At 40.4% G+C, this 25,567-nt stretch overlaps 1 protein-coding gene across 34 annotated transcripts in view; it reads right to left on the bottom strand.

Annotated features, from left to right (window-relative positions):
- Window positions 1–1,143: 1,143 nt before the first annotated feature.
- SYNJ1 (synaptojanin 1) overlaps window positions 1,144–25,567 on the bottom strand; it is a 94,597-nt gene continuing 70,173 nt past the window's right edge. For 12 of the 34 annotated variants that reach the window (XM_086413208.1, XM_086413190.1, XM_086413199.1 and 9 more), the window contains 10 exons: window positions 23,984–24,146; window positions 20,023–20,232; window positions 18,731–18,874; window positions 18,131–18,169; window positions 16,252–16,299; window positions 14,976–15,014; window positions 14,773–14,843; window positions 11,475–11,583; window positions 10,990–11,207; window positions 1,144–4,084 (listed from right to left, as the gene is read on the bottom strand). In XM_086413208.1, coding sequence (XP_086269334.1) covers window positions 3,284–4,084; window positions 10,990–11,207; window positions 11,475–11,583; window positions 14,773–14,843; window positions 14,976–15,014; window positions 16,252–16,299; window positions 18,131–18,169; window positions 18,731–18,874; window positions 20,023–20,232; window positions 23,984–24,146 — 1,842 coding nt within the window. In that variant the 3' untranslated portion in view covers window positions 1,144–3,283. Of the gene's footprint in view, window positions 4,085–6,892; window positions 6,917–10,989; window positions 11,208–11,474; window positions 11,584–14,772; window positions 14,844–14,975; window positions 15,015–16,251; window positions 16,300–18,130; window positions 18,170–18,730; window positions 18,875–20,022; window positions 20,233–23,983; window positions 24,147–25,567 lie in introns of those variants that run through there. The other 22 variants (XM_086413260.1, XM_086413254.1, XM_086413252.1 and 19 more) reach the window with 9 other exon arrangements.

Raw genomic sequence — 25,567 nt, forward strand, 5'->3', positions numbered from 1 at the left:
GCATGGGATGGGAGAGAAGTGGGGAGAAGGCAACACGCAGGATCTTCAGGGAGATGGAATCATCTTTTATATCAATGTTAAAGTCCTGGCTGTGGTACTGCACTATAGTTTTGCAAATGTTACCACTGGGTAAAGGATACCTGGGATCTTTCTGTATTATTTCTTACAACTGCACGTTGTTGTTTAGTTGCTATGCTGTGCCCATGCACTGTAGCCTGCCAGGCTCCTCTGTCCAGGGGATTCTCCAGGCAAGAATACTGGAGTGGGTAGCCATTTCCTTCTCCAGGGGATCTTCCCGACCCAGGGATCAAACCTGTTGTCTCCTGCATTGACAGGCAGGTTCTTTACTGTCTGAGCTACCATGGAAGCCCATACAAATCTACAGTTACCTTAAAATAAAAAGTTTTTACAAAGCCTATTATTCTGTATCTGTAACTTCTTAAACAGAGATTAATGAACATAATTGAATTATTTAAGAATCAAGGTTATTGTTTGAAATTGCAATCTGAAAAAAAGGCAATACTCACAGGAACACCAGCCTCAGTCTCTTACTTTAGGTCTTTTAAGGCAATCTCTTCTTTTGTCTGGCTATTCGTTAGCCTGTTTCCCCTCTGCTCCCCTCACCCGCCCCACCCCCACCCCCCAGCTGTTTCTTTTGCTGTGGGTCAGAAAATCATCATTCATGCCTCCTGTGTTATTTTCAAGCCAGCAAGATGTTGAATGAGGGCCTTTCTTACAGAATAAGCATATGACTTCTTAATGACAATTAGTAATTTGAGAATAGCTTCCTACTTTCAGCAGAAGTATCACATAGAGACAGAGGCTGAGATGGTTGGATGGCATCACCGACTCAATGGACCCAAGTTTGAGCAAGCTCTAGGAGATGGTGAAGGACAGGAAAGCCTGGCGTGCTGCAGTGCATAGAGCCGCCAAGAGTTGGACATGACTGAGTGACTGAACAACAATCACACAGAGAAATACAATGGATGAGAATAACATCTTGAATTAAAATACCTGATTTGGAAAAAAAAACAAAACTGATTTGACAGTAAGAATTAATCCTCAAATATCGCCAAACTCATCTATGTAAAGTTAAAGGAAAATAGCTGAGAAAAGTTCTTCCCTTTTGAGCAAAGCAGTCAGTATGGTAAAGACAGGTATATTTATTTCATATGACAGCAAACTTCACAGGATATGTTCAGTGTTTATATGCCACTGACTTTAATACTGTACTCCTATAAAGTACATAGTTATAAATACTGTGTGCCACATAAGCAATAAAGTTCTTACCTATAAACAGCAATCTACTATAGAGAACAAAGAACTCACAGAGAGATCCTTAGTGTCTAGTTTCTGCTCTGCTTTTAACAGAACTGGTCCATATTGTAATAATATGTAGAATAATGGCTAGTTATTTGCAGTGTACCTTTAACTGTCTGTCATAACTTTGTGCACTTTTTCAGCAACTTGCCAAGTATCAGCAGAATTTCCTGATAAAGGCTGAGCTGCTGCTTGATATGTGTATTTTAGACAGTAGTTTCTATTCAATAGGAAACACTGCTCACAGAACTGCAGTCGCACTAAAGTTTATAATGAGTTATTTTCCTAACGGAGAGCAAATACCATATACACTAATCACACAGATGTTAAAGCCACAGTTTCAACAAGTTAATTCACATTTTGAAGCACATTGCTTATAGTAATACTGCTGTTTAAAATATACTACTGCTGAAATGATTAGACCCCCCCCCCCCAAAAGCACAATATAAAACTCACGAGAGTTATTTCTAACAGCAATTCCTGGCTGTTAATAGAGAGAGAATTACTTTTATAAATATAGTATTCTGATAACATTTGAGCATTTAGAAAAGTGCTTTTTCCTAATAGTTTTGCTTTATGTGGTTAAGTGCGATGCAGCTTGCTGTGCTTTTTTACATCTTATGTATTCTTAGTCGTGAACTCCATTTTCTGATATTCCCCCAATGCACATGTTTAAAGGTTAAATGTGGACAACGGAATTCAGGTGACATTTACAACTCTTTGTATAAAACGCTAATATAATGGGTAAAAGTGATTTCAAACTAACAACAAAACAACTATTGCTCCAGGAATTTTCTGACTGGGATTTCCTCAATGATATCAAAATACTACATTCTCTATAAGTCATCAACGTCTTCATAAAATTAATCAAAAGCAGGATCAGCTGCATACTGGCAGTGCAGGAGACAAAATCCACAGCTAATTTGAGGTGTAGCCTCTAAGAACATAAAGCAGCATCACAGATGGGGCGAGAGAACACGCAGCAGATTCCAGTTCAGCGCCCCCGGGGTCGGGGCTGCCCGGCTCACCAGCTAGAGAAGCGAGGAGGGCCATCCTCGGACACCTCCGTGGACCTTGAACTCCCATTTACTTCTCACTGAATTTGGTGGCACGTGCCTCCCTGCTATCTGTAGCCAGCGTGCTGTTTTGAAAGGACAGGGGGGTCGGTCCACACAATATGCTACTTCCGGCTGCAAGAAGCTCCTCCCCCAGAAAAGCAGGCAGAGGTGTGGGACCAGAGTGACAAGGGGGTGTGTGGTGTGTGTGTCAGAAGGGGTGGGTGTGCAACGGGGGCAAATTCTGGTTCCGTCGTGAGATTACTCTAGATTTGGAAAGAAAGATAATGGAAATGTCCAAATTTCATTTTCAACCATCCATTTGATTATATGGAAAAGAGAACTCTGTTACAACTTTTAGGTAAAAATTTGGTCTGACTTATACCCTAGAATTTAAGTGATGTATTTTACCAGTATGTAAGTGTATACATTTGTGTGTTTGTGTGTGTATACACTTTTTTTTTAAGCAATGTCTTTCTAAATTCTGTTCCAGTATACCTTTGACGGCTCTTTGGTAAATACTTATAGATACCAATTGTTGACAAGTAGGAAAGGGCTGGCAGCAATGTCGTCTAGAAGTTGTCTGGGCTTTGTGAGATGCTCTAAAGGAGACTGATGAAGAATTTCTAAATGAGGACTGTTTTCTAAAATAGCTTTGAGCACTTTTTATGGCTTCTACTCTCTCTTATTTATCCAAACAGAAACACACCAAAATTCCAGTTAATAATGAGAAAAAATTTTCCTTAATTCTGATATACACATATTCCAACTCTGTACACATTAAATAGTGGTATTTCATGACAACATCAGTGCACTTAACAATTACTTATTGCACATCATGAATAACGAATGCCCAAATCTTTTGGCTGTACCCTGCCAAAACTAAAGGGACTCTCTACTGTGTGACGTTATCTTTCTGTCAAGTCTAGCGTGGGTGATGCCTTAGAGGCCAGGGCTGTGAAAGCGTCTGCGGGAGGGGTGGTGCCAGGTGGGAGCAGAGGGACAGGCGGTGGGGGTGGTGGTCTTGCTGGCAACACACAAAGAGACACATCGGTACTCCTACCCCAGTCATCACCAAGCATCACCTTGGAGCCAGGAGACGAGCTCAGCTGCTTACCCAGGAAAACGTCTGGGCGAGTGGACCCTGACTTCCCTGTCACACCAAAGTCCTCTTCTTCCTCGAAGGTTACCCATCCTTTGGGGTTGCTGACTGTTAGTGCAGACAGGCCCTGTGGATCAAAACTGTCCTTAAACCCATCCAGGGAGGATGAAGGCTTGCTACTGTTCTGATCCAGAGGCCTCAGCGAAGAGAATGGACTCGGAGCAACAGGCTCTTCTTTGGAGAACCATGAAGTGGCCTCTGATTCTTGAGACTCAGCTCGAAAGGGGTTTCCAGGAGCGGCGGTCCTGTCGGTGAAAGGATTTGTGCTGCTCGAGCTTGGGATGAACGGGTTTGGGGAACATCGCGTGTTTTCCTGGGATTTACTCCGGGCTGGAATTGGAGGCATTGTCGGCATGCAGCTTACAGAACTCAGAGTGTTGGTGTTACTTGGGGCTGCAGAAGGCAACGGCGTCAACCCCCTTGGGTTTGGGGTGTGAACAGATGGCTGAGCCTTTGATACAGCAAGCAGGTTCAATGACAAATCTTCAAATGGGTCACTCTTTAATGGCGAGTCCAGTCTGACGGCGGAGACTCCGTTTGTTTTCACCTGGGAAAGAGAGAGCCCACTGAATAATCAGAACAAACAAAAAGCAATATGGTTACTTTGAATGCCCCCCCTGTTTCCTGTCTCAATTATTCTTCATTCTGAAGGGGTCAAGTATACATACTCAAAAAATAAAAAAAGGAGCTTTGTGTAGTCTGTTACTCTGGTGGTTAAACAAGTACCATGAAATTTTTTTTTTTTTAAAAAACTCTCTGCTAAATAAGTTCTTTTATAAATACAACTTATTTCATCCATGCAAGTATTGATATGTAAAATGGAGAACTGCACTGAATTAGCAGATGAGTTTGGTTCATGCCCAGTTCTATCAGATAATCAAATGAACTTAAAAAACTCACATTCAATACAAAGTTTATGCTAAATCGCTATGAATAAACTTCCAACACCCATCTGTGATGATGATGTGGTTTCATTGTTTTTTGAAATATATTTTCATTGAGAGTTAATGTTACTATGGAAATTCAACTTTATGGATAATAATTTTATTAGTATATCTGTATTCATAAGCTGAAGACAATGCATCATTTCCTTTTCCACTTGTAGAATAAAATTTTCAAAGCATTCTTTGCCTTTTAACGTCAGCTCTCCTTTGTAGAATAAATTCTGAATGTGAAAATATTTTTTAATTGACCTTCCTCATCTTTAGATAGGTTGTAACTAACTGCAATGATTCTTTAAACTGGATGGCGTGGTGGGGGGAGGAATCCTGTTTCTATCTGGGATAGTAATTCTTCAACCAAAATAAAGCTATGCATGGCAGAGCTGGCTGTGAACAGTTACTGGCAGGAGGAGGGGTCAGACTTACTTCACAGTTATGAAAAGTCTGCCCTGTGTGCCCAGTTCACAAAGAAGCCGGCTGGAGTGGAGCCCGGCTGTGGTACCGGGCACAGGCTACTTTCCTAAGGGAAACATTGAACTGAAGCCTGGCTGTACGAGAAAAGTAGCTAGCTTTATCAGGAACTCCATTTTAATTAAAAAAAAAAAAAAACTCTATATAATTGTTAAAACTAGGTGGGTGACTTGGATATTTATGCCAAATTAAAGGTAAGAAAAGCACAGGACAGGGAGAATTTTACTTAGCTAGAGACTTGGCAATGTACAAAATGCAGCATGACCCAAAATGAATTTAGGTCATTGTTAAAGCAAGTAACTAAACATTCATAAGATACGTTGAGAAAAAGAGCAGCAGTCTCAATAAAACATTGTTTTGCTGTTCTTATTTTAGTCTCTAAGTCATATCTGACTCTGTGACCCCACAAGACGACTACAAACTATAGCCCACCAGGCTCCTCTGTCCATGGGATTTACCAGGTAAGAAAACTGGAGTGGGTTGCCATTCCCTTCTCCAGGGAATATTCCTGACCCAGGATTGAACCTGTGTCTTCTTCTTTAGCAGACAGATTCTTTATCACTGAGCTGCCTGGGAAACTCCAATAAAACATAATTGCATCTTCTTAAACAGTAACTTGGTGCTTAAGAATAGGGAAGGCTAATTCCCCTCCGATCCAGTGATTAGGGCTCTCTGCTTTCACTGCCAGGGCCTGGGTTCAACCCCTGGTCAGGGAACAGAGACCCCACAAGCCACATGGAGTGGCAAAAAAAAAAAAAAAAAAAGAATAAGGAAGGCTGCTCATTTGCAAAAGGAAACAGTGTGGATAACTTCTTACGTGAATCACTCTCTAGGATCTATTTTATTCAACTAATCTATAGTATACTTTAAGTAAACAAGTTTTATTTTTCTTCAAACTTAATATGACAATAAATTTGAACAAAATTAAAAAGCAGACATGTCATAAATTCTAAACTGTATTCTAAGTGTATTATAGTACTTGAGAGACAAATTTACTATAGATGCTGTAAAATTACAATTAGCTACACATTACCAGTAATGACTGGGTTATTTACGATTCATATGACAAAACAGAAGTACTTGAGTGGGTCTGGGCCCCGATTCTCCCATGGTAGACAGAGTCCATGACACAGACATTATAGGTAGGAAGTTTATGCTTTGTACAGCTTAGAATAATAGGCTTTTGCCAAATAAATGTTGCACATTTAAATATCTTTATTTTCATATATTAACAAATTTTTCTTTCAAAATAAGTTAAAGGTAATTTAACAGAAACATGATCATTTTGCCCAATGAGATTTGAAATTATGAGAGCCACATCATCATTCATTACATTAGAATGAATTTCTATATATCTAAGCAGTATTTATGATGACTTGACATTAATGATGATGGTATTTTTTACAGAAAAGGGTGTTGGAAAGGCCCTTAAATAATCCTGCTATAATGTTCATTTTCATTTTTGTAAATCATCAATTCTTCTTTAACAAAAAAAAAATCTCCTAGTGCTACCAGTTATAATCTACATGCTACTAGTTTTTTGGGTTTTTTTAATTTCCCAAAAGAAATCTAGGAAAAAAATTGAATTTTATACTTACATAATTATGCCATTGTTAAAACCAAGAACCAATTTGGTTTTGCCAGATACACTTTCATATATCTAAAGCTTACCTTCTTAAAGTTATACTTTTTAGTCTTGTTAATTTTTGTAAAAAAAAAAAGCAAAATGGGAAAGCATTAGCAAGAATAACTAAAATGGTTCCTAAGAATTCAAAATACTAAGAAAAAAAGCAGGTTTTATGGTATGATAACAGAATTTATTAATGTGGACAGGTGGTTTTTAAAAATGGGTGAGAATTTAGATGTATGAAGCGAAAGATTCATACATCTACTGTGCTAAGACAGATGAGAAGCACATATAAGATTGAGAAATAATCCGATACCTGTTACCCTGATGGTTGCTCCTGCTTTGAGAAAACGAAACATAGACATCAAGGGAAAGAGTTAGGAGGACAATCTGAGACCAAGCAGCAACCCTAACAATTCAAAACACTTTCAGTTTTATATTATGTACAAAATCCAACAGCAGTGAGACCTGCAGGTCACAGTATAAGATCAAGAGACAATAAAATGTATTGCTGTAATAGGGCTCAGGATTTAATTTTATCTGAGGTTGATTACTAACTAGCTCAAAGTAGTCATTCCAAAAATAATATTCCAAATACATTACTGGAGCACTGAAGTATTTTCAGCAGGCTATGGGTGAAATGTTTGTGTCCCCTCAGATTCGTATGCTGAACCCCAACCTTCTTATGTGATGGTATTTGGAGACGTGGCCTCTGGGAGGTGACTGGGGTCAGATGAGGTCGTGAGAGTGGGCCCTCTTGATGGAACTAGCACCCTTTGTAGGAGACACACCAGAGGGCTTGCTCTTTCTTCCCTTGTGCAAGCACCAAGGAAAGGCCATGTGGGCACAGGAGAAGAGGCCCCAGCAGAACCCAACCATGCTGGCATCCTGATCTCGGGCTTCTAGCCTCCAGAACTTGAGAAGACAAATTTCTACTGCCTGAGTCACCCAGTTCATGGTATTTTGTTACGGCAGCCCAAGAAGGTTAGGACACAGCCTTAAGACAGCCTATGGGTTTATCATGATTAGAGAAATTGTTCAAAATGGCACCACTTTGCAGAAAAGTGAAAACTGGTATTTATTTTAACATGGTCAGGATCCAGGCTTGTTCTATTAATCTATCACTCAAATTTTCTGAAGGGTGATACTAAAGATGAAATCACAATCTTTCTATAACAGCAGTACTTTAAAAAATTACAGTATTCTTAAGAAACAGTTTGAACAAATCTTCCCCAATATTTAAAGCTTACCTTATTTTAAAATACCATAACTCACTTAGACAGATTCGAGAGACACCATTCTATAGTAAATTATTTTATAAATAATATATTTATTATATATTTATATTATATAAAATGTGTTACTACAAAACATGAGACTCCTGAATTGAACCTTTCCTGATGATCCTGATGCATTAGTTTTGTAAGAGTTGGATAAAAACTGGGAATGGGTTTATACTAAGATGCAAGGGGATGGTATTAAATTGATCCAGAAAGCTGAGATTTTTTTTTTTTCTTTTTTGGCTGTGCTGCACAGCATGCTGGATCTTAGTTCCCTGACCAGGGATCGAATGCATGCCCTCTGCATTGGGAGCACGGGGTCTTAACCACTGGACTGCCAGGGAAGTCCTGAGATTTTCTACTTGGCCTCTTCCCTCACTATCGGCTGTCACTCCAATAGTATAGCTATGATGCTATTACTTTACTTCCCATTGGATTCCTGACTTCTGGTTTTCAGCTGATAATCAGATGCCTAAGACATTGAAAGTCAGATAAGTGGGGCATTTTTACATTTTCTAAAGGATATATAACATATAATCACTTGAATTAGAAGAATCTTTTCTATATAGAATTATAGAATCAAATAATTTAAATAGTAATAACAAGTAAAGCTGGGTCATGTGTGGGTCTATGTTTTAAATACCTTGTATATTTTTGGCAGAATTAATAAAGACTTGTAAAAACTACTAAGTTCAATTCTAAGACTGTTTCATATTATTACCAAAATATCAAAATGTGAGTTATTTTACTAACTCACCCTCTTCAAGTTATAGCCATTATAGAAGAATTTTTAAGACTTTAGATGTTCATTATTTTTTGAATAGGCATTATTTTTATGGTTCAAAATGAAAAAGGCAAAAAAGGTAAAATGCCTCCCTATCTTTCTGTAAGCTCCCAGGAGGAAACTAAGCTCTTTGTGATCTTGCACAAAGGCAGCCTACACGTGAACAAGACCTCCACTCTCCAGGAAAGTGTGTCTGTGTATGTAATGTGTAGAGGGATTTGATATCAATGACTGAGGCAAAGAAAGGCTTATAACAAACACCTTTCACAGTTTTGATGAGCAGAATGTAAGAGTCAAGAATACAATCTACTAAACCACACAGAAAGCACAGGCTTGCTGTGCTTCGTCAGCAAATCACCATACCCATTCCAATGAAAATCAGAAAGCAAAACAGGGGAAAATGACCTAAGAAAATGATAGATGGCAGTCACGGAATATTCATCCTGTACTCTTTGTGTCACAAGATGACTTTCTACTGAGAACTGCAATCTTCTTTGACAGTGTGTTCTTCTGAAGTTGTTCAGAGTACCACACCTACTTTCAATACTGAGAACATTTTATGGAGTTTTAGGAATTAGGGTTCACCTTTACTGTGAAAATCATGATCACTTTCTGTCCTAAAACTGTAGTAATACAAAGCTTTAAGATGGCTTCTTTGAAAGTTTCTTGCCCTCCAATTACACTAAAAAACAATAATAATAAATACTACACCTTATAAGAAAATGAAAAGAAAAAATCATCATGCACTAAAAGTAGATTGGCAAAGAGAAAATAATGGACATTTATTGTTTGAAGGGCTTCTATAATTACTATATATCTTCAGCATCCTCAACTATATAATACTTTTTGGTGTTCATTAGCTTAAGAGAACATTATTCTCAATTATATATCCGTCTTAGCTTTTTAAAAAATGTGACCAATAGTCTGATAAGTAAGTGCTAATTGCTAACTATTCATATTGTTTCAAGATTCATATTTACTTTATAATCTTTTTTTCACTATGAAGAAGCATAAGAAACTGCTAACTTCTGCCAATTAGCTGGACATATTCACATATCTGTAAAAATAAATGCAAACTATTATTATAAACATGCTTAAGGGACATCACCAGTGTAATATTTCTGTATTTTAGACTATTCCAAAATAAAAGCAGACTTAGACTTCAGTTCTTTGGCCTTGATGGCATTTTCAAGTTAAAACTTTTGGATAAAATTCAATGTGAGGCTAGACAACAGAAATATAAAGATAAACCTTATACTAAAGATAAACTTATGCTAAAGATAAACCTTATTTTAATGATTTTACTGAGATGTATATAATAAATACTAAGTAAAACAGCCTCCAAGTAAAACAATTCAACTCGCATGAATATTCTTGTGTTGAAACAACTTTGTGTATACACACCAGAAGGCTTTCCAATGTGAGATCACTCTGGTATAACAAAAGTCCTTGTGATCCTGTGATTTCCACCCACCAAGGCAATGGTACTATTTTCTATGTGATACTCATGAGAACATTATTTTGATGGCTTTTACTTTGGTTAATAAGCCTGCTGCTGCATGCCTGAAACATCTAAATGGATCCAGTAGTGTCTGAAACTGTTAGAGATCCCCAAGGAAGCCCAGTGCCGACTCCATCACTGAAAAGAGCTAACTGCAGCATCAGGAGAGATAGGATTATTGGAAATTTACTGCCAATGGCCAGGGATTGACCTGACTGCCTTTCTGTCCAGGAGGTAAAGGACAAAACTAATCTAATAGCTGTGAACAAAAAGAAACTAAGTTATTACTGTCCACTCTAATTAAGTATCCAAAGTAAATTACACACAGAATAACCAAAAAAATCACCTACTCTTTAAACAAAGTAAACAGCCTGGGGGCCGCTTGGAAGTTTTAGGGAAAAAAGCCTTTAGGGAAAGAGCCCTAATCTAGGGTCACTCTCTGAGAACCCGTGATCTAGACAACAGGTTGGACAAACAAACAAAAAACCCAAACCCTCAAACGGCCAAACGTGCTTTTGTTGTGTGATGAGTCTGAGTGGTCAAATGACATTCACTGGTTGAAGTCATATCTAAACATGTTATTACTAGCAAATGACAAAATTTTTTAAAAAATCAAATCTTAGGTGTTTTTTCTAAAGCTAATAATTAAAATAAGGATGTTCAAAGACTACAGCAAGAGCATCAAATATGCCTCAGTAAAAAAAAAAAAAAAAAAGGGAAAAACAAAACAAAATGTAAGCAAAGGCCCACACACACTCACACACACACACACACCCACCCACCCACCCACACACACCCACACCCACCCACCCACCCAGATGATCTTTCTCCCCGCTGGAAGGCCTTACCTGCGGCTGCGCCGGAGGCTCAGAAGGCAAGCTGTGGGACGACCTGCTTCGAGGGGGTGGCTGCGGGGGCGTTTCCAGGCTGGGCTGCAGGGCAGCCTGGGCCAGAGGTGCGGCCACCGGGATGAGAGGCTCCTGCATCTTCTGAACAGGTGGCGCAAGAGAAGGCGGCACAGGAAGGGCGGCCTGAGGCTTCAGGGGCTCGGGAAGAAGAGCTGGCCCTAAAGAAAGTAATTTCCAGATGTTAGGCATTCTCTGGAAAACTGAGTTTATCCTTCCTTTCAGGAAATGGTAGGAAATTCCAGTCCCTGTCTCAGCCCCCAGTAGCCTCCTTTATTATGGCATACAGAAAGACAGGAAAAAAAAAAAGAGAGAGAGAGAGAAAGAATTTGAGCAAGTTGTATAAAGTGAGAGATTGCGAAAGAAAAAAGAAAAGAAGTGGAAGGGAAGGATACAGAATGGCACTGCCGTTTCGACTACGGGTCTACCTTTCAGTACTTCTGAGGTTTTGCTTTGGCTTTCAGGAGTCAGTCTCCCAGCAGACACCCGTGCGTGGCTCTGGGGGGCGCTGATGACTCCAGCACGGGGCGGAATAATCTAAAGATGGGAAACGAAAACCACTGAGACATTTACCTTATCTGCAACGGATAAGATTTGATGAAAATATTTTGTCTGTGCATCTTGTATCATTTCCTCTGCCTCTTTGTCATTCTAATGGCTCTATTTATTGCCATATGATCATAAGTTTCATTTTTTTTTATTAAGGATTAACTTTTATTGGTGCATAGTTACTTTACAAAGTTGTGTTGGTCTCTACTCTTCAGCAAAATGAATCAGGCATACATATATATATATATATATCTCTCCTCCCTTTTGGATTTCCCTCCCATTCAGGTCATCACAGTGCGTTAAGTAGAACTCTCTGTGCTATATACAGTAGTTTCTCATTAATTATCTATTTTATACATAGTATCAGTAATATATATATGTGTGTGTGTATACACACACAGACACACATATATGTGTCAACTCGAATCTCCCAATTCCTCCCCTGCCCCTTGGTATCCACACATTTGTTCTCTATGTCTGTGTCTCTATTACTGGTTTGCAAATAAGATCATCTATAGTATTTATCTACATTCCACATATATGGGTTAATACACAATACTGTTTCTCTCTTTCTGACTTACTTCATTCTGTATGATACTCTCTAGGTCCATCCACATCTCTACAAATGACCCAATTTTGTTCCTTAAGCTTCAAAAATCTTCCTTTATATTTTTCACTGTTTACTATGTGCCACGCACTGTGTTAACTAAGCACTAGGTATGAATTTACATTTCAATGTCCAAATGGCCCTGGGGGGTAAGGTATTATTTTATCATCTCTAATTTAAATGAAAATGAAGAAATGTATACAACTGTCCCAAAGCCACAGAGTTACAAAATAAAGCCAGGAGCCGAACTCAGGGCCCATTTTCTTTATCCTGTATCATACTCCTTAGTGGGACGATTTTACAGGTCATGAGGAGGTGGAGCGGGACATACACTGTGGAACTAAGAGGCTTACCAAAAACTACACTGAGGCTGTTTTTCTTTATTAAACACAGAGGTTAAAAACTCTGGAATGGCTAACTCAATGTGCTGAAATACATAGGCTGGAAGATACACTAGGGAAATAACGTCCTTTTCTATCTTCACATGTTTGCTGAAGGCTTTAAGCACTCAGTACATTTTTCTTATTTTTGTATAAATTGGAGGATAATTGCTTTACAATATTTGTTGGCTTCTGCCATACATCAATATGAATCAGCCACATGGAGGTCCCCTCCCTCCTGAATCTCCTACAGGTACACACATGTCCCCTCCCTCTTGTACCCCCTCCCAGGCTTCTAAATTGTCACACAGCACAGAGTTGAGCTCCCCGATTCCCACTTGCTATCTATTTTACATATGGTAATATACATTTCCATAGTATTCTCTCGGAGAAGGCGATGGCACCCCACTCCAGTACTCTTGCCTGCAAAATCCCATGGATGGAGGAGCCTGGTAGGCTGCAGTCCATGGGGTCGCTAAGAGTCTGAAACGACTGAGCGACTTCACTTTCACTTTTCACTTTCATGCACTGGAGAAGGAAATGGCAACCCACTCCAGTGTTCTTGCCTGGAGAATCCCAGGGACGGGGGAGCCTGGGAGGCTGCCGTCTGTGGGGTTGCACAGAGTCGGACACGACTGAAGCGACTTAGCAGCAGCAGCAGCATAGTATTCTCTCAGTTAGTCCCACCCTCTCCTGCCCCCGCTGCGTCCACAAGTCTGCTGTCTGTGTCTGCATCTCCACTGCTGCCCTGCAAACAGGTTCAGCAGTACCATCTTTCTAGATTCCATGCATAAGCAAAAGTTATAAATGTAATCACACAAAATCCTGACTTTCCGTCCCTATTCTTACAATATTCAGTAAGCAAAGTACTTTGTGGGAAGTGTATAGTCAGTGAATAACAATTTCTTTTTTAAAAAAACAGGGGAGTGGATAATGGCTATTTTAGGTAAATTCCATAGACACTTTACTTTGGAGCATAATATTATATATAGAAAAAGTCCTTCAGGTTGGCTACAAGACAAAAAACAAAATATCTCTGTTTTAGAAATCTCATGAGAATTTCTTGGACTCTTGAAGTAGTTTCATTAGCAGAAGTCTCTTCATCTCCAGGTATAGTCACAGTTCCCAGGATTCAGCCAGTGGCCTCCCAATAAGCCCAGGCTCCACCTGACTGACACTGGTTTCTCTTTTTTTTTTTCTTTGAATTACTTGTTCTGTCTCAGAGAAAATGTTCATGTGGGTGAATAATAGAATAATTCTGTGTATAACAAAACACACATAAACACGCAGAAAACCAGACTTACAACGCAGGGTGAAACCCTGCAATGCCATCTGCTCTCCTGTGGTTAAACCTTTAGAACTAGTTTTAGTTGACAGACTATCATCATTGGGGTTCCTGAAATCTAATTTTAAAATCCTTCTGGACTTCCCTGGTGGTCCAGCAGTTAAGACTTGTGCTTCCACTGCAGGGAGTGCGGGCTCAATCCCTGTTTGGGGAACTAAGATCCCGCATGCCTCAAGGTGTGGCAAAGACAAATAAAAAGGAAATAAAAGTAAAATAAAACCTTTCTGATAGAAGAATGACTTTACTTCATTACTCAGATAATGTCATAAAAAATTGCCCTAGTACATCACTTCCCCATATATTTCAAGATTCTAAGATATTTATTTAGTGACTGTAATCACTTAACTATACCACTTTTATTCAAATAATGAAGGATGCTTTTACTTCTGAAGAGGATGTTAGAATACCATTTGAGTTGAAGGTGGGGCTGCCTGGTGGCTCAGTGGTAAAGAATCTGCCTCTCAATGCAGGAGAAGCGGGTTTGATCCCTAGGTTGGGGAGATCCCCTGGAGAAGGAAATGGCAACCCACTCCAGTAATCTTACCAGGGAAATTTCATAGACATAGGAGCCTGATGGGGTACAGTCCATGGGGTTGCAAAGAGTCGGACACAACTCAGCAAGTACACACACACACACACACACACCTCAGAGAGTAAAACACACACACACACACACATACACACGAAGGTACCTTGAAGAGCATCAAGTCTAATTCCCCCAGTTTAGAATTGAGGAAATTGGAGTCTTAATGGGCCCGTGATTTCTTCAGGGTAACACATTTGATTAGTAGCAAGTTGGGACCCAGGACCTAGACCTCCTGGCTCGCAAGCGAGGCGCTGCCTACCGGTCTGGCTGCACTGTGTCCAGCAAGTCCCGGGCCTGGCAGTCCGGCTTGAGGTGGAAGCTGGCTGCGTCCTGGAACAAAGACATCACACCATGTAGCTCAGGTCTTTGTTTTTAAAGAAAGAAACAAGAAACATGCACTTATACCACACTGTCTATTCATGGTCCAGCTTTAAGGTTAAGTAGCTGAATTCGAATGTTTACCTAGATTATCTCTCCGTGTCGTTCCTGGGCTTTTGGGTGCTTTGAAGCAGGAAGGAAAAAAAAATTATCTATAAGTAAATAAGCCATATTATATAATATTAGCTAGCTGTTCTGTTTCATTACCAGCAGAAATGGGGGCACGAGGTGGAAAAAGAAAAACAAAACAAACTATTCTGCTTTAGAAATGCTGGAGGGTATTATCAGCCCTTTAGAAAATACCTCCAAAAGAGAAAAATTTAGACTATTGAGAGTAACATTTATGGGACAAGTTGGCAGTTGGTCTGCTACCTCATTTGGAAGGTAACTTTCCCAACAGAGCTCTTTCCTATGAACCCTGAAAACACATGGTCAGTTTGGGGGAACATTCACAAGACGTGGCCCCACTACTTCCCAGAGCTTGGTGGGCTCACGGCTCCAGGACCAACAGACCCGCACTTTCCGAGTCACACAAGACACCAACAGCACTGTTCAGGGCTTCATGCTGTGGACGTCAGTACGGACAGGGGCTCTTACGAGACCTTTCGGATTTCTACAGAAAGACCCTATCATTAAGGTAGAAGGCGGGCACTACTTATTACAATATCTGCCTTATGCAAGACAGTGTTAAAATACTGCTCAAACTCATTCGAAACGTAGGAGAAGACTGAAATGCAATAAACTACTTTTGGGGCCAAAAGGAGTAGGAGACCCTATTAAGGTCAGCATCTCAGATTTCTTCTTTTGAAAGGAAATTCATGTGTAATTGTTATATGAAACCCATCAGACTTTTAATAACTGTAATCTTAATGAATGGCTTCCAGTTTTAATAGCCTTTTAAGCAAATTTACTCAGCATGTTTATGTTATCTGAAGTTGATTAAAAAATACTATATCCTTGGACTGAATTAACAAGGTTTAATTACTAATTTTTAAAACTTCAGAGTTAGTACAGTACATTTCTAAACATTTGACTTATTCTGAAAAAATTTTTGAAGGCATTCCTCTTAAAATAATACTGCACATTAATTTCACATCTTAAGTGTATATGAAATATATATATACAGAACAGCTCAAAACAACATTAAGAATTGCAGAGAAAGTAAATGGACAACCACCAGAAACTACACAACACAGAATGAAAAGAGAAAAAATACGAACTTACAAGATATACAGAAGGAGGGGGAGGGGGAGTTTACAGTTGGACCGAGAAAAGATTTTGTATGTCTTTAAACACTGGAGGGGCTGACATTTAGGAATAAAACGAGAGATCCATTTCTAGGATGCAAACGTCTTGTTACCTTCCATCTCTCGCCTAGCTACCCCCGGACTGGGAGGGGCTCCAACACCTTTTTAGAGAGAGAACAGAAGCTGTGTATTGTTCAGGGCCCATAGAACAGAGGGAAAGGCAGGCACACAAAACAGTTTCTGAGTTAAATGTCCTTTTGCAAAAAAAGTTCTTTCACTGCTTCAAATTTCTTCAAAGATATCTGTATAAACCAAAGTGCCTCTAGATGCCTGGCCCAAACCTGATCCTTTTCTTCAGTTAGAATCGAAAGGAGAAAATAGTTTTCTTTTTATATCTGACATCATGGGAGGATTCCCTGGAGGAAGAAATGGCAACCCCCTCCAGCATTCTTGCCTGGAGAATCCCATGGACAGAGGAGACTGGTGGGCTACAGACCATGGGGTTCCAAAGAGTCGGGATACAACTGAGTGACTTAACACTTTCACTTCTTCACTAGCGGTAGGGAATTTGAAAATAATGAAAGTCTTTGCTTTTTAATCATCTCATTCTTTATATTCAGAATTAAACCACTAATAAAAGCTCCAATATTTGCCAGTCATAAAGGAAAAAAAAAGTCTGGAAGTTCCAATTTCATTTTAAATCTCTATGAGTCCTGTGTTAGTCCCTTAGAAGGTAATTTTCAATGCATTATTAATAAAAAAAAAAGAACTCTAAAAGTACTAATAATTACTTTCAGATTATTGCCTTCAAGCAGTTACTGGTTTATAGGGTTAAAAAATATGCTGCTAAGACTGCCTACAAAAGAATTACGAAGAGAAGCAATTTTTAAAAAACATCAGATTTCTAAGTAAGTCACTGAGTAGCTAATATGTATAGCTTTTCACAAATTTCTTTAAATTTTTCTACAGATTGGTTTCCTAATTAAAGGGGAAGGTAAATAAAATCTTCCATGAAGCTATAAATCAAAGCACAAGTCTGAAATGGGAAAAAAATCAATGTCGTCTTTAAGTTAGTGGAAAAGTTATCCTCCAGTAGTATCTTACAGAAGCTTGGTGCTGAAAGAACTTTGCTACCCTAATTACCCAAAGTTGTTCAAGTCTGCACACGGTGCAGCCACTCTGTGACAGCGTGAGTCGGCCGGCGACGTGCTCAGGCAGCTGGAGCAGGGAGAGACCAGCTGCCTGTGCACGTGAGCCCTAAGGACACTAGAACTGGGTGAGGAACAGCTCTTCTGTGGGACTGAGACATTCTGCCTCAGCCTTTCTTGAGAACTAGATTAAATAAACTTGTCAAATGTACGCCTCTAGTTGAGCTTTGTAAGAGTCTTCATGTAAAACAAGTAAACTACAAAAAGTGACCCATGTGTTAAGAAGAATTTCTTTATCGAAATATATAACAGAGACTTGTTCTTCTATTTTAAAAATGAGGCATGAATGTTATGACAAATTATGATAAAGCCATGCAAAATGAAAGCTATATTTCAGATAATTACGATAACTTTAAATTGCATTCCTAGGACATTTTGCTAATTCACAGGCTACTGGCAAGACGTACTAGAGTTCTAATATAATCCAATATAATCAAATCCTTGGGAAACCACCTATTTTCATTGTGTTTGACTCATTTAATCTTTATAACCGAACTGACTATATTTATTAATAAACAGTATATCAGGCCTTAAGTAATTCAACTCTGTTTATCAGGGAAATGGAAGGTCTTCTTAATTCTAATAATATTCACTAATAAAATCAAGCTCTAATCTTTTACCAGAAATATAATGAAAGTTTGGAGTTATTTTTAAGTTGGCATATAAATGTCATTCATTTTGGCTTTCATCAAAGCAACCTAAAATGTCACTAAGTTACAGGGCTCAAACTCCAAAAAAATTAATGAACCAAGATCCATATATTATAACAAATATAAATGGTTACCTCCAAACTCTTTTCTAGCAGGTGCAGGACTCCTAGCCCCTTATAGTTCATAAGAGAATATGCAGCAGAAAGGAAATGACATTAAATAAAGAATTGAAATGTCAAAGATTTACTATAGTTTCCAAGATGTCAAATATCATGTAGAGACTACATATTCATATCTTGGTGCTATAAAAAAGTTATTATGTAACGCAAATACCTCTAGCAGAAACAAGACTATACTTATTTTAAAAGAACATTTAAACAAATATATAAAACTGTAAACAGAAAGATGTATGTTCTTCAGTTCTAATCATGCATTAAAAATTTTCATTTTTAGATAATCATGCATTTTACAGAAATCAGTACAACCACATCAAATTAGCAAAAACAAAGCAAATGTTTCCTGCACGCTTGTAAGAGGCCAGCTCTGAAAACATGTTATAGGAATCTAGCTGTTCTGTCACGCCTATGCCGTTTGTTAGAGAAAAGCTAACTAAGGAAGTAGCACCAGTGACAGAAAACTGATAAAATCTAAAAGCGAGTGTTTCAAAAACATGCAAAACATTTTTCAGCAGAGTGGTGAAATCCAGCAGAGATGGAAATACAAGGATTTGTCACCTGAAGGCGGAGGTGGTCGTTGTGGAGGAGCTGGACGTGCAGGAGGAGCAACCGGGCGGGGAGGGGGAGGCCGCTTGGGTTCCAGGGTCTGGGAAGAATCTTTCTGCTGCAGCTGTGTTGCCGGCAGAGTGTCAACAGGAGAACCTACCAGAAAAAAGTACCTTAGGTAAGAGGATCAGGTTCCAAGGGACGAGCACACAGGTACTTTCTATAGGCGTATGATAAATTATTTAGCAAAATAATTTGTACTACAGAGGAATGACATACATTTTTAGTATCAATAACACAAGCAGCTGTGCTATTACCTTACCCTTTGGTACTACGGGAGCAATCAGGTTACTCTCTGGACTTCTTACCCAGGCCCCGGGTACTGAAAGGGGATTTACTGAGCAGCCCTAACAAGATGGCATGAAGTACCGTGTGACTTAGGTCATTTGCAATTCAATCTGCTGGCCAGGAGAGAGAAGAAAAAGCAAAGAGAGCCTCTTCTCTCTATGCCTTGACTTATCCTGAATTTACTGAAGGAAGCCCATCCTCTGAGGGCTTCCCTCATGGCTCAGTGCTAAAGAATCCATCTGCCAATGCAGGAGATGCGAGTTTGATCCCTGAATCGGGAAGATCTCCTGGAGAAGGAAATGGCAACCCACTCCCATATTCTTGCCTGGGAAATCCAATGGACAGAGGAGCCTGGCAGGCTATAATCCATGGGGTCGCAAAAGAGTCAGATACGACTCAGTGACTATTTAAAGACGGTCCTCTAAGAGTAGCATGGGGGAGCTTGAGAAATTGCTGAAATAAAAGGTATTTTTCAAGGGTACTGGTTAGTGTGGAACAGTGACTGAACTGTGTGATGTAACAACTTCCAGAGAAAAACGTGACTTTGGAGGAGTCATGACTATCAAGTTGAATTCAAAATACTTGTTTTGTCTCTTTCTGCTTCCTATTATAATGCAGGTAATGTACAGATAGTTAAGCCCAAACAGTTATGGGTTCTGACCATAATGCTTAAAAATCGTCAGTGATAAGCCATGGACAAACCTGCCACATGGAAAAAGGATGAAGTAAAGTTCTCATCTAGTGATAGCAACGACCCTCCTCTTCACTTAGGGCGGAACCATCTACAAAGTTTCCTCTTTTGTACGCACAGAAAACATGCTACACTTTAGCCTATGGATGTGAAAGTTAAGCAAAAATAGTTCTCCAAAGGAGATCCGAAGGCATCGGAGGTTTAACCATCTAAATCAAACATATCAGCCTGGGAAGTCATACAGAACTTGAAATAAAACACATACTTTGTGAAGCAGGGGGCCCGGGCGTTCTGGACGGAGCTCGACTTGGTCTCACTGGGAGGGAAGGCACAGGCCCCTCCGATATGGTAGGTGACTGGCAGGGACTGGTCCGGGGTGAAGAACCGGGGGACGTGCCAAGGCCAGAACTGGAAGACGGCTGGAGATGCTGAGGAAGGATCTCCTCTACCTCAGCACTATAGTCATCCACATCACCTGAGAAAACGCAAGGTCGGCCACATTACCAGATGTTAACTTTCTCAGAGATTGCTGCCCCCCAAGTCCAGGCTTAAGGGGTTAAATATATAAAATGAACACCTTAACATGATGATACTGCAAACATATTAAGTTAAGCATGTGGGCATGTATAAAGAGTTTATATGTATACAAGTAGAATTAGTGCAAATGCTCTCGTACCGTAGAAAAAGTAATTAAAGATAGTCCCCTGGGATTCCCGGGTGGTCCAGTGGTGAAGAATCTGTCTGCCAATGCAGATGGACATGGGTTCAATCCCTGGTCTGGGAAGATCCCACATGCCACAAATACTGAAGCCTGTGCACCACAGAGAGAGTAGCCCCTGTTCACCACAGCTAGAGAAAGCCTGTCTGCAGCAACCAAGACCCAGCACAGCCCACAGCCATTAATTAATTAAATTACTTAAAAAAAGACAGTCACAGGAGATACAGTAATATGTATGGCTGATTAATGCCGATATTGGCAGAAACCAGCACAATACTATCAAGCAATTATCTTTCAATTAAAAATAAACACGTTTAATAATAATAATTTTAAAAAAAAAGTCTCTTGTCTCAGAGCAACAGGAGGCCCAGTGGCGGCTAACATCTGGGGCTGGGCTGACTCCACAGCTGTCAATGCGCCCTAAGCAGCGCTCTCAGTGCTGGCTGAGTCGGATGCTCACTGCCCTCCCTCCAAACCTGCCTGCTAGGTCTATGGACCTGCCCCTCACGGCACACACAGTCACACACCCTTCCCCCTGGAAGTCTCCTCACTACTTGGTGCCCTGGGCGCCCCTACCTGACACGTAATCCTCTGTGCTTTAATTAAACAGGCAGGAGTTGGTTCTCCCCGAGGTCTCCTCACCTCCGTTTTCCACAGGGTTGGGAAGTGGCGTCAGGGAGCCCCATGCCACCTGATTCCAATTCCAAAACTTTAATCTTCCAACCCTGAACAAAAAGGCCTCTTTATTTCTGGAAGCTGTGCCTTCCAGAATTTATGTAACGCCCTCAACTCACGTTTGCCGCCATAATCTCCCACCTTCACCCTTTTGGTCACTTGAACCCATTCATCGAGGACCAAGGAGAGAGCAAGACAGTAAGCTGGGCCCCGCCATCTTTCTGGGTGACACTGAAGCCACTGTGGATAACACACCAACAACCTGACACTTTTCCCTGCTGATGCGCTCCTCTACTCCACACTCATGCCCCTTGGAACCGCAGTGCCTCTGAAACAATAAACTCAAACACTTCCCTCTGACCGCCTTCCAGGCTCAGTCTTGCCCTTGGCTACTCTTTCCCCTCTTCTGACTTCACCAGGACCCAAGCCTTCGATCCCTCTTCTTTGGGCCCCTACTGGATTTTGCACCTGTCCCTGCAGCTGTCTTCACATCCTCTGGCTCCTTGCCGCAGCTGGTCCCCTCCTGCACTATTCTTCCGTTGCCCCTGCGTCAATTCTGCAGTCTAATGTCTCCATAACCGCAGACGGGCGGCTGGGTGCTGCAGACAGATAACCGTGCGGTCTTGAAGACTGCACATGTTAACTTGTGGTTTCAGCCTCATCTGGGCTCCCATGGCCTCCTGGCCAACCCACAGTTTCCTGGCTGGCTCCCCATCTGACTGCTTCTCAGGAGCTTTGTCTTGAACCTTCTCAACCTTCCTGAAACCGTGTGCTGCCCGCCTCCTTAAACTTCGCAGAGAAAAGGAAGTTCTAAGGTGGGAACCCCTTTCTTCAACAACCTGCCCCCCAGCTGTAGCCTAACCATATCTATGGGTGGAAAGGGTGGGGTTCTGCCCAGTGCAGGTTGCCCTGCCCCTCCCCAGCAGCATCAGCCCTTTCCATCAGGATTAAGCTCCTCAAGTGTCTCCACTTCAAAACAACACTTCAGGGAGCAACTGCCTTCATCTCTCTTTCTCCCGCCTCAGGCACACTTCTGTCGAGAGTTGTCTACAGACACTTTCTGCGCTTCCTCATCTTCCATCCACACCCCGATTTACCACCATCTGGCTTCTTCACTCCACTGAAATCACTCTCCTGAATGTCACCAACAGCTTCCTCCCCTGGTTCCAAGCCCAAAGGGCAAGCTGTGGCGCTCACTTCTTCTCGCCCTGCGACAGAGGACACTATAGATCATTTTTCCTTATCATCTTTTCTTCACTTGGTCTTTAAGCACTATATTCTCCTGGCTCTCTGACATTTCTAGTCGTTTCTTCTGCTTTTCCTTTTATGGGCGGCCTTCTTCTGCCTGTCCTTCAAAGTCTGCGTTTCAGTTCCATCCCAGGAAGTCCTCTCCCATCTCTATCAGGTTTCTGGCCAAGCAATCCAAATGCAGGGCCTTACCTATCATCAAAGCTCCGGGCTCTCTGCTGAGTGCCAGGCCCACATGCCCACAGCTTACTTCTGGACCCAATGCACCCCACAGATGCCACAACTTCAACACATTCAAAACCAAACTCAGGATTCCCTGCTGGTCCAGTGGCTAAGACTCCGTGCTCCCAATGCAGCGGGCCCAGGTTCGATTCCTGGTCAGGGAACCAGATCCCACATGTCACAACTAAGGGTCTGCATGCTAAAGATCCTGCATGCTGCAACTAAGACCCAGTGCAGCCAAATAAACAAACACTTCAAACAAAACAGAAAAGAAATTCACCTTCCATCCACACCCACTCCTCTTCTTGTTCTTTCTTCCCTTCCTCTTGCACAAGCACATCTGCATCATCTACTTAGATCCTTTTGTCCCCTTAGGTCTCTGCACATTCCTTCTTCCTGGTTATATCTCTCTATCCTCTTTAATCTGATTTTCACTCAGTCTTCAGATTTTCAGTTTCAATTTCTCTGGGTACATTCTCCTAACTGTCCAACTCTAAGTTAGGCCCAAGAACTACAGCAGCACCGTTCACGAGTGTGTTGATGTCACCGTCTGCCTACTTGTAGGTAACACCCACTGAGCTGTGACTTCAGGGACGGCAAGGATGCCATCTGTTGAATTTCCAGCACTTAGCATGTAACTGGCACATAAAAGGTAAGTGCATAAACGTGTGGACCAAGCAAACAAATTAACAGAGAAATATGAAAACAAGCTGATCTTCTAAGGTGTTCAACTCTTAAATGTGTTACCTAGAGCTACAGGATATCACAATATGATATATTGCCCTTTTATAAACTAAGGTATGCATTTTAGTGGAAAATATGTTAAAATAATATAGCAGATACAGCATTAAAAAGCAAATACATTTCTTAATCACATTTAAGGAAATTATTATATTAAGATAACCTGGCCCACTCTTAAACTTGAGATGATTACATCTACATGAGTGGGTTCAGTTTCAAATGTGTTCCCAGCCACTTTAAGAATTTTTAAAATGACTTTGAAATATATCCTCTTTGGTTGTAAATATTTTGAACTCATTTCTGCACAGAACTCCTACTCTTCTACTTTAACTACAATCAGTGGAACCAAACCACACACCAAAAATACCACTTTGTGCTTTTATCACACAAGGACATAAACTAACTATTGTAAAGGTCTTGACCTTTGTATGGCAGAAGGGCACACACATCTGAAGTCTGTGTAACAAGCAAAAAACACACAATACAATGTAAACCAAATCTGATTAATACTTCTCTGAGTGTTACAAGAAGAAACAGAAGGACAGATTTGGAGACTGAGACTTTGCTGATGGGAAGGAAACCTGTCTAGAAGGATAGAAGTCAATGTGCTCCATGAGCAGACCTTCCATATCGAAGTCGGCCGTGACCTCCGCGTCTTCACCTAGGAGGGTGGAGCTGGTTGATGATGGCAAGGGGACGTTGATTTTCTCTAAGCTCATTTCTTCTTCCAAAGTTTTGATCCAGTCTGGACTTTTTAAAGTAATTGTTATTGTCCTACCCAGTAACTGGTTGAGTAAAAGAGATACAAAATTAAAAATTCATTGGCATGAAAATTAAGTATCTTGGAATAAAGTGTCTGTTTAAGTTATAACAATAGTATAGGCTTAACTCAGATTCATTCAACACAATCATTTCACATATATTGTATTGTCACCTAGTTTCAAATGTCCCCAATCCTCCCTTTAAAAACCTGTTAGGGAGTTTCCTGGTGGCCTAGTGGTTAGGACTCCAGGCTTTCACTGTCATTGCTCTTGTTCAGTTGCTAAGTCATATGCATCTCTTTGCGACCCTATAGACTGCAGCATGCCAGGCTCCTCTGTCCTTCACTGTCTCTCGGAGTTTGCTCAAACTCATGACCCTTGAGCTGGTGATGCCATCACTGCCATGGTCCAGGTTTAATCCTCGACCTCAGAACTGAGATTTGGCCACACAGTGTGGCCAAAACAAAACAGCCTACTGCTGCTAATCTCAGGTCTTCTTTTCTAGGATGCACACAAATTTAAGTTTTCTTTGCTGCAGTAAATATCTTTCCCGAGCCAGATCTAAATTCACTGACAACTCTGCTACATAAATTTATACTTCCTTTAATTTTGATCCACAGATTAATTGTTTAATTAATTAATTAATTAATCCACATGAGACAATCAAAGAAAGGACAGTATAAAATTCTTAAAATACTTTCCTGTTCATTTAGACTTTTCAGCATTTCAAATGTCACAAGCATACTTAAGAGAATCTAAGATCATTTTAAATCAACAAAAATTAACCATTCTGAAAACACAAAGACTGGTATCTGTGAAACTGGCACACTGCTGTTCCTAAAAAGTTGAGGAGCTTTTAGACAAAAGTATAGTCTAAAATAATCAATGTATTATAATCAAGTTACATTGTCCTGTCATATTAAAAATACTTTCCTTAAATGCTACTGACATCAGAATTCTTTCATGGCACAGTCTGAAAGGCTGACAGCTGCCGGCCTGAACAGTACAGTCGTGTTTAATAGGAATTTAGCGTCCATGCTGAGGTTTGAAGTCAGAACTAGGATTCTGGACCATTTATTTTTTTAAGTCAATAGGCTTCATGGACCATTTATTTTTTTAAGTCAACAACCTTTGTTATGCATTCACCAAAGAATACTAACAAGTCTTCTTAAGCCTCAATCACTACAATGGCCACTTAAGATGTACTTCATCAAGAATATTCACTTGGCAGAGATCAGAACTGAATGAAAAGGAAGAAATTTAGATGCTGGAAAAAAAAATGCTCAAGCAGGTTATCCTTTAGGTTTGCTCTGCTTACACTGTACTTTTTCCAGATTCTCCCCTGAAATGGAAGAGTTCCTATCGATCTACTTGTATCTAGAAGATCTGGGCTGAAACAACTGTAATAACAAAGACAGAGGAGAGGTTTGGACACGTCTGACTTT

This window comes from Bos grunniens, chromosome 1 (genome assembly GCF_055505025.1).
Source record: "Bos grunniens cultivar Pamir isolate PY7600 chromosome 1, Bosgru_T2T1.0, whole genome shotgun sequence".
Classification (NCBI taxonomy): Eukaryota; Metazoa; Chordata; class Mammalia; order Artiodactyla; family Bovidae; genus Bos; species Bos grunniens.